Consider the following 15883-nt stretch of genomic DNA (forward strand, 5'->3'; position numbering starts at 1 on the left):
CACTGACAGTTAGCAGAACTTATTTTAAAGCCAAAGGAGCTCAATATTGAAGCTTCCCATTTGGCAAATGCTGTTTTCTTTTAAAAGTTAAAGTTTTCTTTTGCTTCTCCTAGTAATCAACTTCTAAAATGGGAGGTATAAATGTTTTGGGGGTTTTTTTCATGAATTTTAATATTTTTTTTAAAAGTTTCATATACTTATTTTAAATTTGGTTTTGTATCTTCTTTTATGATTGGATTCCTGTTTCACACTGGTATTTCTTCTTAGATTCAGCACCCTGAATTCATATTTTTATTTCCATTTCATTCTGAGGTTCTGGAAAAACTGTTTCAGAGTGTAAAAGTATCAGCTTGGTCCATAATTATATTTAGTAGCTTTACATTTTAAATCTAAATCCACATAGTGGAGACAGGTTGTTAGTTTAAAATTATGAGTTACACTTTTCTTCTGGTGTTATTTGTTTCAAATTTTTTTTACAAAGAACCTAAATCATCAAGCTAATTTTCAAATAAAAGAATCTAAATTTTTTTTTTTTTTTTACATTTAGACTATGGTTACAGCTATTATCTTGATCTGCCACATGTACACCTTTAATATTTTGTTAAATCATACAGAATAGGGATAATAGGATCACCCAGCCATTGCAGTATCTAAACACCCAACAAAGCAGGCAATGGAGAGAAAATTATTTAAAATGTATAGCTTCTTTCTGTAATTATTTGATTTTCTGTTGAGTTGGAAGGGACCCATCAGGATCATCAAGTCCAATTGCTGGCCCTGTACAGGACACCCCAAAAGTAACTCTGTGTGCCTGAGGGTATTGTCCCACCTTTTAAAGTCAGACAAGCTTGGTGCTGTCACCACTCCCCTGGGGAGCCTGTGTTGGATGAGAGAAATGTGCATTTAAGTTCCCAACTTAACTGTGTGGTTTAGTTCATGAACAGAGTGGCCAAGCATTTCTCTCTCCACTGGTGTTCCCTGTGTTCTTCACACTCCATAAGTGCAACTTCAAACTCTCAGTAAGTGATACCTTTATGAGTATCATGAATCCATCCTTATTGAGAATGCATGGTGGTTAAAGTACAAGTTATGTCATGGCTAAATAGTTTTCAAGAATGTTATTCACATCCAATATTTTTGAACATGAGCTGTGGAAGGGGGAATTACAAGAAATTATTATGGCAATAAAGTAACTGTAGTTTTTGTAGATAGAAAAAGTTCCACAGAGTTATTACAAGAGCTGGGTTAGAGTGGAACTCGGTTCTTGTTAGATTTACAGCAGAGAGAAAATCAGGTCCTCTGTGATCCACGTGTCGTGATGTTATTTATGTGTAGATCAGATTCTGCTATCTGTATCATGCTTTATTAATTTAAGCAGTAGAAGAATCATGCTTTTTACATACAAAAAAACCCCAAACCAGATGGAAGAATGTCACATTTGGTTGTTGGTAGAACAGATAACGCAGTTTTATTTCCATAGACAGAATTAGAAATCATTATTATTGGTATTCAAAGCTTCCAATCAGTTTGGGGTTTTTTGTTATTTCTTTTTTCTTTTTTTTTTTGTTTGTTTGTTTTTTTACAGCAGTACTGATTGTACTTAACTCTGTGAATGTGTTTACTTATTTCCTCTTATTTACTTCTAGTTTTTGCCCCTATAATTTCTCTGTGCTGCAGGGATGAATTGCATAAAATTAAAACTTTTTTTCATTTATTTTTATCTGGGTAAAGCAGGCTAACTTATTATGAGTGTATATTTTAAAAATCTGACGCAAATGATGAGCTCTGGGAAAAATACATACATAAAGAAATCTAAAAGCAGGAAATGCTTTAGTGACTCATCCTCGTGTGGGATAAGGGAGGCATCCTTTCTCTTTGCCAATTAAAAAGAATGTGATTATTTTGTATTAGGGATTTATGGTTGCTGTGCCAGATCTTGAAAGGATTATCTTCATAGTTGATCTAATTTGAGATTGGTTTTTGTCTTTAGCAGTGCTGACTATCAGTGTCTGAGTGATGGTGACACTGAATTTTCTATATGCAGTGATGGGCACAAAGATTAATAGACAGTAAAAAACTACTTTGCAATGTTTGAGTCAAAACCAAGATCTACTTGTCTTTCTTTGCCTGGGTACATGTGTGGCTAAGGTATACTTTTTTATTTATAGGATAAAATACACCATTGATTGGTCAATACTGTATTTTTTTAAAATAAATCTTTAACTAGGAATGAAGTAATGTAATTAGTAATGAAGTACAAAACTGTGATGATATAAAAATTATAGTGGAAAAAACTGCTTTAGGTGGCTTTAGTCCTATTTAATGAATTCTCTTCAGTCTGTGTCACATGATCATTACATCATATTGCTGTATTCCTTGTAGCTGTCTGGTGATTACATAGCCTCCAGTTTCTTCAGTCTGTCTTATTTTTCCTTGCCAGTTTTTGAAACTAATTTTTGAAACTAATGAAGTCTTTTGGGTAGCAGCTGTCCCCTTTTGCTGATTCTAGAGCAGTGAAATTTCCTGACCCAACTAAGATGCAAGGAATAAATAATCCTAGAGAAGGGAAAATTACACTTTACCTGCTTGGCATTGCCTGCAAGCAACAACTCCTTTAGTCTCCTTTGCCTGTTAAAAAACCCTTTTCAAGGCTGTCACACATCTTCAGGGAAATGAGTGAGCACATGAAGTAGAATAAAACTGTCTTTGAAGAGGTTCCCAGTTACATTGGGATATCTTCTTTTTGACATGTCCTTCCAATTTCTGTTATAGAAATGTTTTGCAGACCTCCCCATTGTCTGTATTCTGTTTCCATAACTACAGTCTGTCAGAAATGACAGAGACTTTTCTTACAGAAAAGACAAAATGTCAATTGTTTTGTTTTAGTCCTGGTTTTCAGATATTGTCTGATATTGATTCCAAATAAGGTGTAGGAGGGAAGAGGGTACTAAGAAAGAAACTTCTGTGATGCAGTTAGGGAAATTAAATCCACATTTAAATTAGAGGGGAAAATTGCTAAATTATATAGAAATATCATATTTATATATTTAGTACACAAAAATGGCTTGTTGAAAACAAGAACACCATTGCTTAAAATGCATGCAATATTTAATATAATTGCATCTGGTATAAAAAAAAATCAAATTACTTCTGTTTCTACACTGGAAATCAGATGTTTCATGATGCCACTAGAATTAATTAATATGGACTAGTCTTATATCTTTAAAGCCTACTTGATAAGTTCTTTTACTGCAATACCCTTAGTGTTCTTACAAACCTTGAGTGGAGTAGAACAACCAGAGTTTTAGTTGCCTTTTGAGATTTATTTGCTTTTTTCTAAAGAGTACACAGTTCTCCTCTTTCTACTTCTGAACTGGGAAGAAAACTTGAGTGTATTAGCCATTCTTTTTGTTCCTCCTAGGGAAAAAAATATACTTTCCCTTAAGGTTTTTCATTGTCAAATGTGAATTACTGTGTGTAAAGCAGTGGCTTCACTTCAAAAAGCATGCCCAAAGACAATTAGAAAATCTTCATTAAAAAGTTGTATTCATCTGTATTGGAAATAGTAATGGGACCAAGACTTTTTTAAATTTTGATCTGTGTTTATCAGTGTAAGGTGAAATGGATGATGGAAAAATAGTTTAAGTTGCCTTTATTTTTACTGTATAAAATTTAAGACTTTCTATACCCTGGATTGTCTGAGAAGCAGGAGCTTAACAAAAGAATTTCCAGTTCAACTTCAATATTTATGAAAAAGGAGAATGACAAATAGAATAGAAATAGTTTCAAATTGCTATAGTTGTTTGATGTCTGGCTTTTTTAGATATTTCTGTTTTCATAATGTACTTCATCAAGCACAGTTGTTTAAAGTATTATGGATTATTGGGTTTTTTTCTCATTTAAATTGAGTATTTTCTTTAGATAGTAGTTTCTCTTTGGTTAAATGGCTTTAGTTTCTGCTACAGGTAATGGCTACCACTAATATCTCATAAATCCTTTCTCTGGTTGGTGTTCATTCAGATGGTATTTAGCATAGTGGTTTAGTCATTCCAAGTTGTCTATCACTTATTGCTGTCTATTACTATCACCTTATCACTATCTTTCATCTTCCTGTTTCTTTTAAAAAACTAAGTAAAACATTATATGTTTTTTTTTTTTTCCAAATGGAGCATCACTTGTACTTAAATATATTGTGTTGAAAAATGTGATTCTGAAAGGTTAGAAATGATATCATTTGCAAATATGAACTTTTATATAAGAGTAGAGTACTAAATCTGTTGTAGGAACTGTGATTTCTTTAAGAAGCTGCAGTGATTAAATGAATTATTTTATATTTAAAAATGCTATATTTTGTTTCTTCCAGATGGTCCTCGGCCCTCCCAGAAAGAAATCATATCATTAAGGGCGTTTATGCTTCTGTTCTTGAAACAACTTATATTGAAGGTAAAATGGTTTGTTCCAGAATGAAAACATTGACATCTGTTATATACTTGTAATAGTGTCTTTCATAGTAGAAAACCGTTAATACCTGTCCAGTATTGTGTCTTTTTCTGGTTAATTTAATGTTCACACATATCCTTCTAATCAGTGGAGAAGTAGTAAATCCATACAAAAGTTCTTATTAACCTCACAAAACCCTGCTAAGTATATTTTATTAAATGTTTGATATATATGTTTTAATTAATTGTCATATTTAAAAAAATTAATGAATTGGTCAAGTGAAAAAGATAATTGCAGTTGTCAAGCTAGTTGCTTTATCCTTCTTGTTTGTTCTACCACTGGTAGAAATGGTGTAGGACTCTTTATGTTACAGCTGAATGCAGCTCTTTGAGAGATAATCTGCCATTTGAGATTAGACTGAAAACCAGTATTTTCTGTTCTGTCTCACAAAGTGGAGGAGCAACAGGGATAGTTTGTAGTATCTGAGGGCCCACACTAAAGGAATCTGACCCCATACTGTTTTGAAATGTCAGTGTGATAAAGCAGTAAAATGACAGAGAATATGTAGTCATGTAGGTTCAAATTAAAAAGCTGTAGAATTATTTGGCTAGGTCCAAAGTTTGCTTATCCAAACCTGAGGAATGTATTTTCTCTGAATAATGGCCCTTTTTTTTTTTCCTTTAGGATCGAGGAGTGAAAGAAGATGAACTGCAGAGCATATTAAATTACTTATTAACAATGCATGAGGTACATTTCTGTAATTACCTACCTTTTATTGTAGCTAATTGTACCGGCTCTGTGGGAAGCTTGTTGTTGAGGTTAGTTTGTAGAATAACATTGCTGCTTGTCATACAGGATGAAAATATTCATGATGTGCTGCAGCTGCTAGTGGCACTAATGTCCGAACATCCAGCATCCATGATTCCTGCCTTTGATCAGAGAAATGGGATACGGTAAGACGGTCAAGTAGAAAGTACCTTAAATGTAGTTCCAGTATCATGACTCTCCAGTTGGCTTCTTTCCACATAAATATCATACTAGCTGATCTTTTAAACTACAGTTTCATTAACTTAGGCTTTATTTTCTGACAAAATGAATTATTTCAATATGTTGGAGAAAAAAAAAGAATTTCCATTTAAGATTATCATTATGATATTTCAAAGTAACTGCACTGTTTTACTTGCTTCTCAATCAAATAGAATATGTAATTAACAAGATGCATCAAATAGCCATGTATTGGTCTCAGAATAATTATAATTATTCTTTCTTTGTATATTTAACCTTATCTGGGGAGAACAAGAGGAAAACAAGAAATCATGTCCTAGCCTCTCAAATTCTTTCTGAAAAAAAATGGAATTAATGTGTTTATCTGTCTGTAAAAGTAATAACTAAAAATTCCCAAAAAAGTGTTATTTTGGGGGGGGGTTTAATGCCTAATTTGTTAATATAATTCTTTTCAGGGACTAGTAATTTTCATGTTAATAATTTAATATTTACTATGTTGGGGTTTTTTTCTGTTCTGAGTACTTTAAGAAATGCAAGGGGCTTGTAAAAGGGAAAAAGCCCCATACTATCTACTACTTGATAGATTCAAGCTCCATTTTGCCTAAATGCTAAGATCTTTGTACAAAGATATGTACTTAAAAATCTCTGAACGACAATGCTCATTGAAGGGAAAGACTCATGGTTAGGACTTTGATTTCTGGCAATAGTTTGTATTCAAACAGACTTCTGTTCCTGTCATTTTTTGAAGAAGGGTAAGTCTGATCTGGAAGACTGGACACATCTTTATGTAACATTTGTGGTACTGATATTAAAATTGTTTGATAGTGCAGTCTTTATGTTTGAAAGTCTGTGTTGTAGAAGTGTGGAGAATACACAAAATGACAACTTTTAAGAGTTTAGAGAACAAAACAAAACACTCCAAAGCCTTTACATAAAATTAGGGGTTCATTTGCCTTGGATGTCAGAGGACAAAAGCCCCAGGGTTCATTTGGTAATAGCAGAAGTAATTTCAAAGGGGAATTATATTGTCTGAAAAATCACTCTTTAGTGGAAAAAGACTAGAAAGAATGACTAAAAGCTGAAGTCAAGCTAATTCTAATGGGAAACTAAAATATAAATTCAAAAATTTGTTACATAAAATTGCGGAGCAAGGGTAAAATTTCTTGACTCTTGGTGACTTCAGATCAAGGCTGGTTTCCTTTCTGAAAGACTGCACAATTAGTTCTTAAACTTACCATATTAATTAAATATTTAATAATTAGATTAGTCAATATTTGAGGCACTTTTTTTGGTCCAGGACTTAAAAACAGAGGGTGTAAAGAAAGGAGATTTTCACTAGCATCCAGGTAATCCAGGATATGACCTAATGTGTTCCAGTCTGCTTCTTTTGTCCTGAGCTTCCACTGCTTAGACTGTCTTTTATTAGGTTGTTCCAAGAGATAAGAATAAGATAGGATGTTACTTTCTGTTATAAAACATTGAACTGAACCAAACTACACCATGTCCCCAACCTCCAAAATTCATTATCAAACTCTCACGTTGCACTTGATTCTTTCAGTATATCCTGTTTTGTGTAAATTGTTGGTTTTATTTATTTGTTTCCTAATAAATACTCTTGCTCAGTGAAATACAAGCCATATATGTGATGTTTAGTTATAAAATCTGTATATGTGATGTTTGAGCTTGAATTTCTTTCTCTGTTTTAGAGTAATTTATAAGTTATTGGCTTCCAAAAGTGAAAGCATATGGGTGCAAGCTTTGAAGGTCCTTGGATATTTTCTTAAACATTTGGGTCATAAGTAAGTGTCATTTTAAAATATTTGTAGTGGTGAATTTAAGTTCACAATTCTTCATGTCTTTTTGTCATGATTACTGTATATTCTTTGTCAGTCTTTAGAAATAACTTCAAATTTTATTAGGTGTTCTGATTAATAATTTGTACACTGTTAGCTTTATAAATCAGATAAAATTATTTTTTCCAGTTAACTTGCTATTACTATGGTGTTTGAAATGATACATTGGTTGTCTTTCAGCTATAAGATATGCTGAAAGTCAAGTCTTAAAACAAGGGAAAAACATTTTCCAGAAATACCTCTTATAACTATATATTGCATGTTCAGCTAAAGTTAACAGGAAACACATGAGTGTGATCTAAAATTTGCTTCTGAAATCATCAGTGTCATTGCAATAAAATTTTCAGGGCAGCAGTTCTAAAAATAGTTTTAGAAGGATGGGAAAAATGAAATAGAACATTTTAATGACATGGGAATGTTTCAGAAGGAAAAGCAGATACATCAAGCAAGTGGTGTCAGATCTCTGTGCAAGAAATACTCACTGAGAAAATGTAGCAGCAAGAAATATTCCCATTTAAAAAGATCTGATGTCACAAAATGTGTTTACTTAGCCTGATCTTCCATATTATAGTGTCAAGAAGGCACTAACAATCATGCAGTGCTGCATAGCCTGCTGTTGCTCATTTTTCCCCTTCTACATGTGGTGTTAAGATCCCTGCTGGGATTAGCTCAGAATGGTATTTTAGTGGGAGGCTGTGTATTATAAAAATGATCCACATGCTTCACAAGAGACTTCATCATGTAAGCCTCATTTGAAAGGAAAGGAGGTAGGAGTCCAGCCAGAGTGTGGTATTGCTAGAAATGCTTTTCTTTCAGTAAGATCAATAAAGTATGACTGTGTAATTGAGAGACAGTTAGCTGAGAATATGCTTCTAAGTGAGATTTTTCCTTTGGGATCCAGTAAGTCGAATACTGTTCTGGGAATTAATAAAGCAAATTGATAGTCCACTCAAGAATCTCCAAGGACTTTTCAAACATTACTTAGTAAAAGTCGTTCACATTAATAGGAGTAGGATTAAGTATGATACACCAGATGAAGGTTTGACTTGTCAGAAGCCTGGCTGTATCCAGATAAGTACATGTGTTTAAAATAATTATCCAGAAAATCAAGTAGTACCCTATGTCCTGGGGTGCATCAGGCACAGCACTGCCAGCCAGGCAAGGGAGGGGATTGCCCCACTCTGCTCTGCACTGGAGTGGCCTCACCTCCAGTGCCAGGGGCAGTTTTGGGTGCCACAACATAAACGAGACATTAAACTATTGGAGAGTGTCCAAAGGAGGGCAACAAGGATGGTGAAGGGCCTTGAGGGGAAGCTGCAGAAGGAGTGGCAGAGGTCACTTGGTCTGTTCAGCCTGGAGGAGACTGAGGGGAGACCTCACTGCAGTTACAGCTTCCTGATGAGGGGAAGAGAAGAGACAGGCACTGATCTCTTCTTTGTGGTGACCAGTGACAGGATTCAAGGAACAGCATGAAGCTGAATCAGGGGAGGTTTAGGTTAGATATCAGGAAAAAGTTTTTCATTCAGAGGGTGGCTGGGCACTGGAACTGGCTCCCCAGGGAAGTGGTCACAGCACCAAGCCTGACAGAGTTCAAGAAATGTTTGGACAATACTCTCAGGCATGTGTGATTCTTGGGGATGTTGCAGTGCAGGGCAGTTGTTGGATTTGGTGATCCTTGTGCGTCCCTCCTAACTCAGCATATTCTATGATTCTATGGTTACAAGAAAAGAGAATTTTCAGAAGCTGAAGTTTTAATTTAACATCTACTTGCAATTATGGATATATCAATGCAATTTCCATTGTTGAGTGAACATATGTACTTAGCAAAAATTAACTTTATTTTTCATGTAATTGGAGTGATTGAAATTCCCTTGAATACTCTTTGTAACTTTCAATGTTTTTTTTTTAATTTTTAGACCTCTGAACATCTGCAAATGTGCATATTTTATGTAGATTTTAGCAAGTAAAAACACCCTTCTATTTCATGTTTCACAGCTAGTGCTTGTGCCTTTTTATTCACATACATATGTGTGCATACATATGACTTTATAAAATGGAAGTCAACCACAAAAATTACAAATTACCTATATTCCCATTTCACAGTAGAGGAGACAGATACTGCAAGGTAATACAATGAAGCAGAATCACATAAAGAGATGTTATGTGATTTATGAAGTCTAAGTCAATACAGTATTCTGAACAAATGTGTAGGTGCTAAACCAATTACTGTTGCTGTAGTTCATATAAAACCTGTATCACAGATTAGGCTATGGAGTAGAAGTGATTGATTCTCAGAAATGACCAGTAATGTGTTACATGCAAACCTGAATAACTTCACAGAACACAAAGAAAAATCAGTTATGATAAACTACTTTGTCTAACCTCAGCAGCTGACAAAATCCTGCTTTTTTCCTTCTCTGCCATATTTCATTCTTTCTATGCCACCACAGTCCCTTGTTTACTTTTGGGTTTTACCCACACATGTAAATCTCCTAATGGATCTCTACTTTTATCTGCTGAATCATACCTTAAAAGGTTGAGTACCTGTAGGTTTTCTAATAATTAATTCATCAACTCCCTTCTGTGCATACAAAAGTACACACTGTATTTGTCACGCTTTTGTGGCACTTACTTTGAAAATTATGAAATCACCTATTAATTTCAAAAGTTCCAGAATGAACCTATACAGTTTCTATTATTTTCCCTAGTAATCATGAAAACACAGTTTCTTAGCTTTTGAATGCATAACATTTTTAGAAACTCTACTGTATCCTATTTAAAATTTTTCTGCTGCTTTAATATAAATTATTATTTATTTTGAAAAATCATTTTTATTTCATATCCATTACAGTAGTAGGCAAATTTAATGATGATAATTATGAGGAGTACTCTATTTTATGATGTAATATCCCTTTTTAAAACGGTGGGATTTAGGGACTAGGGGAGTTCATTGATGTGAGCTGCTTCCTTCTCCACTTTTTAAAGATTCGAGTAGTTTTGGATTCCAGATGTGAAAAACACTTCTATCACGTCGAATTTCATAACTTTTCAGGATTTTATTACTTTGTCATTGCAACATGTTATTCCAGGATTTAATTATTTTGCCTTCATGAGAGAATGGTATATAAAGAAGAAAGGTGGTACTGAAAAATCCATATATATATATATATATATGTATATGTATATGTATATATGTATATATGTATATATTAGTATTAACAGATACAGATTGCTTCAGCAATCTGAGGGAGGCTTGCCCAGATCACCCACTGTGGTTGCTTCCCACCTAACCAATTCTGTGATAAATATTGGGAAAGATGAAGCTGGATTATCCTGAGTACTTCTGAAGTGACAAAAGGTGTGTTCTTCAGTGATAACATTTTAACCACCCTATGTGCATCTTGAACTTTCTTACCCTGAGTAAGATAGTAGGAGTAGACTTTGAGAATGGTGTGATTTTTTTAATACAACAGCCTATCCTAAATGCAGCATTGATTTCTGAGAACATTTGTATATTTGTACAATTGCATTAATTGTGGGAAATAGATATAATAACAAGCTTGAGAGCTTTTTAGTACAGCATCAAAATATTTGGCTTTTGGGTTTTATCTTGCTTTTATTTAAAATGCTCTCATGCTTGACATGTGCTTAATGTTTTTATTTTCTCTTACAGGAGAAAGGTTGAAATCATGCATACTCACAGTCTTTTCACACTTCTGGGTGAAAGGTTGATGCTGCACACAAACACAGTGACCGTTACAACGTATAACACGCTTTATGAGGTACAAATTGTTAAATGTATAGATTTTCTAATGTTTCTGCTGTAAAAAGCATGTCTTGAAATATCTGTGCTCTATAATATCCTAAATCTCAAGACTTTTGAGAAAAACTTCAGAAATTTTGAGGAAGTTCTTGGTTCACAATGTATTTTTGCCATGTTTTACATAGTTTTATTAGGAAGTCATAATTTTTACATAGGTTCTATAAAATTTCCCACTTCTGATGGAAGAGGTCCTGTTCTTTAGGATGTTCATCACTTTTCACAAAAAAAACTAACCAAACAAGAAACCCAAACAAAACCCAAAACCAGACCAAAACCAAAACCAAGCCAGATACTGCAGACCTCCAATTGCTCATACTGCTCCATTGTTTGGAGAGTTTGTTTCCAGTGAAATGGAAAATGCTGAAGTCAGAGATGCCTCTCTTTTCTTTTTTCTTTTTTATGTCACTCATTTTACATTTACAAAATTTTGAAGAGTGCTGGTTTTTTTTCTTTTTTACCCATGCCAAATGATAACTAACACAGCCACTTTTATGTAGCAGATACTGCTTGAGGTGAATAAATACAATCCCACAGCATTCATCTGTTCTACCTGGTTCTTGTAGAGGCTTCAGTTTTGATGATGAGCAATTTTGAAAAAGCAAAATATCAAGAACATGACATTGGTTTAAACCCATGTCTTCATTCCTGCACACATAAAGCTCATGTCTCATCTTCAGTTATTACTAAAATGGTGACTTAGAACAGAATTTCTTGCAATTTCTGAAAATCTTTTGCACTAAAAGAGATTTTTAGTGTCTTTTTTTAGTCACAAATAGATTTAATAGATTCTCAAGGTAGGTTCCAAAAAGAAAAAAACTACAGGAGTGCTTGGTTTTGAGGGTTCTAAATCTGAGTAATGTAGAAAATTATTCTTCTATGATTGTAAAAACCTAAACGTCATCTATTTGCCAGTGACTTAGATCCAAGTTCTTTTTATTGTACATTACCTTTTATGGTTTGGCCACTTGAGCCTAAGAGTCTAGTTCCTGCATTCAATTTTCTGAAAGCTTCTATGATTGGTATTCTCAGAAAAATGCATAACTCATTGACAAAATCCAAGTCCTCATGGAGTTCAGCATCCACAGAAATTTACATTTGAAAAAGTAGTCAGAGGAAAGGAGAAAAAATGGGTTAAGTGGTCTAGGTACTGAAGATTTGCTAAAGAAACAGATATTTTCCATATTCTCTCATATAAAGTAAGGGCATATTTGCATTTCTATTTTAAATATCAATATATAAGGACCTATTCTAAGATTCTGTGTTTATGACTGACACTAGTTTGATTATTTTTTAATGAGAGAGCTAAAGTTCTTTCAAATAAATATCGCTAGTGAAATTCCTCAATTTTGAAATACATTTACTTGAGTGTAGCTTTTCTAAATCTCTTAACTAATTCTCTTTACTGAGAATTCTGTGTTGATATCATTGAATTTTTAGCCTTTCTCTGTTGATTTCATTGAATCTTTAGATTGTTCTTAAAAATAAAGTTGCATACACACATCCAGTGACAGGTATCCCAATGTGAAAGGTTTGTGGTGTTGCCTCAATACAGATTAATTAGGTTGTCAGGTACAATTCAAGCAACAGGAGAATTTTCTGCCTTCCTCATTATGTGAAGCCCCAGGATTACTCCTATGGAATGCTTACTCTGACTTTTACTCCTTGCTAGCTGGAGGAAACCAAACCCAGTTTTAAAAATTAAGTGGTTTGGTTTTGATGAAACATATGAGAATAATTGTTGATGTATGTGGCTTGTAAAAGATATTTGATGAGTGAATGTATAAAAATATGAGAAATATGAATGGAATATCTTTAAAATACTGTTAGTGTATATTTAGGTAACGAACTCAAAGTTTAGCTATTCAGCTACAGTGCAACCATGAAAATCTTTATCCCTGCATAAAGGAATTACTTTATTCTTGTTTTCAAGATTTAAAATATTTTACCTAATTTTTTACTATCATGTTGCATATGGCCATGGTAAATGTTCTTAACAAATTTTGAAATGAACAAAGAAATACTGTAGTGTTTGATTAAAAATGGTAAAAGGAAGTTGATATTCTGTTTTAGATTTTGACAGAACAAGTATGCACCCAAGTTGTTCATAAACCACATCCAGAGCCAGATTCAACCGTGAAAATTCAGAATCCAAGTAAGGACAATATATTATGTTTGTTTCATAAATGTGTCACCTAGAGGATTTTTGAAATGATGGTTCAGAAAGTAAGAACAATTCATTCATGTATCTTAGATACATATGGGTTGCAGTTACCTCTTACATTAATGGCTGTTAGCAATTATTTCTTTTTTTAAACATTGGTAAAGTGCTTTACATAACTAATTTATTCTTTCAAAGTGATTCTTAAGGTGGTGGCAACGCTGTTAAAAAACTCCACGCCAAGTGCAGAGCTGATGGAAGTTCGACGTTTGTTCTTATCTGATATGATCAAACTGTTCAGTAACAGCCGTGAAAACAGAAGGTATGTCCATGCAAATAGTATTTTCTCCTCATTGATTTCTGGGTAATAGCAATTTGTTATACTCTGTGTAGAGTGTTAGAGTCTGTAATAAATTAAATATATTTAAAATAAATCTAATACATTTGTGGTAACATTTCGTAGTTCAGTAACTAATACTGGATTCTTCTCTGTATTATATTTTGATTATTTTCTCATACTGAAGTATTTTTGAGTTTATTCCTAATATTGGATTGATGTTAAGAGATGATGTTCCTCCCATCTTAACCATCTTAATGTTAAAATAAAGAAGCTTTGTTTGGATATATTTTGAACTAATTATTTCACTTTAGATGTTTACTTCAGTGTTCAGTGTGGCAGGACTGGATGTTTTCTCTGGGATACATTAATCCTAAGAACTCTGAAGAGCAGAAGATCACAGAGATGGTTTACAACATTTTCCGTATTCTCTTGTACCATGCAATAAAATATGAATGGGGAGGCTGGAGAGTGTGGGTGGATACTCTTTCTATAGCCCATTCCAAGGTAAGAAACTGCTCATAGATGATTTTTTAAAATATGGATAACCCCCAAAGGCAGTACCAGCATAGGAATAAAGATGTAAAGTGATTTAGTGCCATCTGGTGGCTCTCACTACTCATGTCAAGGTGGCTTTTTTCCTTGTCAAACACTTAGTAAGCTGTACTTAATATGTTCCTAAAAATCTTGCTACATTTTGCCCAATTCATCTAGCATATATTCATCCATGTCATCTTTTCTTTTTAAGGTCACATATGAAGCTCACAAGGAATATCTAGCAAAAATGTATGAAGAGTATCAAAGGCAAGAGGAAGAAAACATTAAAAAGGGGAAGAAGGGGAATGTGAGCACCATCTCAGGTCTTTCCTCTCAGACAACAGGAGCAAAAGGTGGAATGGAAATCCGAGAGATAGAAGATCTTTCACAAAGTCAAAGCCCAGAAAGTGAAACAGATTACCCCGTCAATACAGATACGAGGGACTTGCTCATGGCTACAAAGGTGTCAGATGATGTGCTTGGAACTGCTGAGAGACCTGGAGGAGGAGGAGTGCATGTGGAAGTTCATGACCTTTTAGTTGATATAAAAGCTGAAAAAGTAGAAGCGACAGAAGTAAAACTTGATGATATGGATTTGTCACCCGAGACAATGGGAACTGGAGAAAATGGTGCACTGGTAGAAGTGGAATCTCTTCTAGATAATGTATATAGTGCAGCTGTTGAGAAGCTCCAAAACAATGTTCATGGAAGTGTGGGTATTATTAAGAAGAATGAGGAAAAAGATAATGGTCCCTTAATAACTCTGGCTGATGAGAAAGATGAACCTTCTACTAACAATACCTCATTTCTCTTTGATAAAATACCTAGTCAGGAGGAGAAACTCCTTCCAGAACTTTCAAGTAATCACATTGCCATTCCAAATGTGCAAGAGACACAGATGCATCTTGGTGTAAATGATGATTTGGGATTGCTTGCACATATGACAAGTAGTGTAGATATAACTTGTGCTTCAAGTATAATAGAGGACAAAGAGTTCAAGATTCACACCACTTCAGATGGAATGAATAGCATTTCTGAGAGGGAGTTGTCTTCATCATCTAAAGGATTAGAATATGCTGAAATGACTGCCACAACTCTTGAGACAGAGTCTTCTGGTAGCAAAACTGTACCTAATGTTGATGCAGGAAGTATAATATCAGATACAGAAAGATCTGATGATGGTAAGGAGGCAGGGAAGGAGATACGGAAGATCCAGACAACGGCTACAACCCAGGTATATTTCAAGTACCCATTTATGTCTCTAATCACTGCTCATTGCTGAGGGGAAGATTATTAGTATAAGATCTGAGATATATTTGAAGTATATTTCTTTAATTATATGAAAAATGTACACCTTCCAGGCCCATTTTCTTTGAAAATGCCATAATGTGAAATCTTTCATGACTGTATAGAAAATATATATTGCCAATAATAGTTGAATAACAGTTATTTCCTACTAAAATCAACAATAAATTACAATTAATTGGTTTAAATATGTGGGCATTAATTTCTCTTCTAAATAATGTCCTAAAGAAGAATTATCAACTGAGCAACTAGCAGAAATTCATCTTCAAATCTCTTGTTTGGGTGCTATGAACTCTGAGCTTTCAATGGTTAAATACTTTGTCTTAAAATGAAGTTAACTGTAATAATAAAAAAAAATTGAAGTACTTATGAAATAAAAAATAAATGGAGAATTATTGTTTTCTTGAATAATGAGAAAATCTATT

General features: G+C 33.8%; 1 protein-coding gene across 1 annotated transcript in view; it reads left to right on the forward strand.

Moving 5' to 3' along the window:
* NBEA (neurobeachin) overlaps positions 1 to 15883 on the forward strand; it is a 453025-nt gene that overhangs the window by 126682 nt on the left and 310460 nt on the right. Inside the window, exons 14-22 of the mRNA XM_050977434.1 lie at positions 4364 to 4443; positions 5125 to 5187; positions 5296 to 5393; positions 7152 to 7244; positions 10972 to 11080; positions 13192 to 13273; positions 13478 to 13601; positions 13931 to 14123; positions 14365 to 15387. Coding sequence (XP_050833391.1) covers positions 4364 to 4443; positions 5125 to 5187; positions 5296 to 5393; positions 7152 to 7244; positions 10972 to 11080; positions 13192 to 13273; positions 13478 to 13601; positions 13931 to 14123; positions 14365 to 15387 — 1865 coding nt within the window. The remainder of the gene's footprint in view (positions 1 to 4363; positions 4444 to 5124; positions 5188 to 5295; positions 5394 to 7151; positions 7245 to 10971; positions 11081 to 13191; positions 13274 to 13477; positions 13602 to 13930; positions 14124 to 14364; positions 15388 to 15883) is intronic.

The sequence above is a fragment of the Serinus canaria genome, chromosome 1 (assembly GCF_022539315.1).
Source record: "Serinus canaria isolate serCan28SL12 chromosome 1, serCan2020, whole genome shotgun sequence".
NCBI lineage: Eukaryota > Metazoa > Chordata > Aves > Passeriformes > Fringillidae > Serinus > Serinus canaria.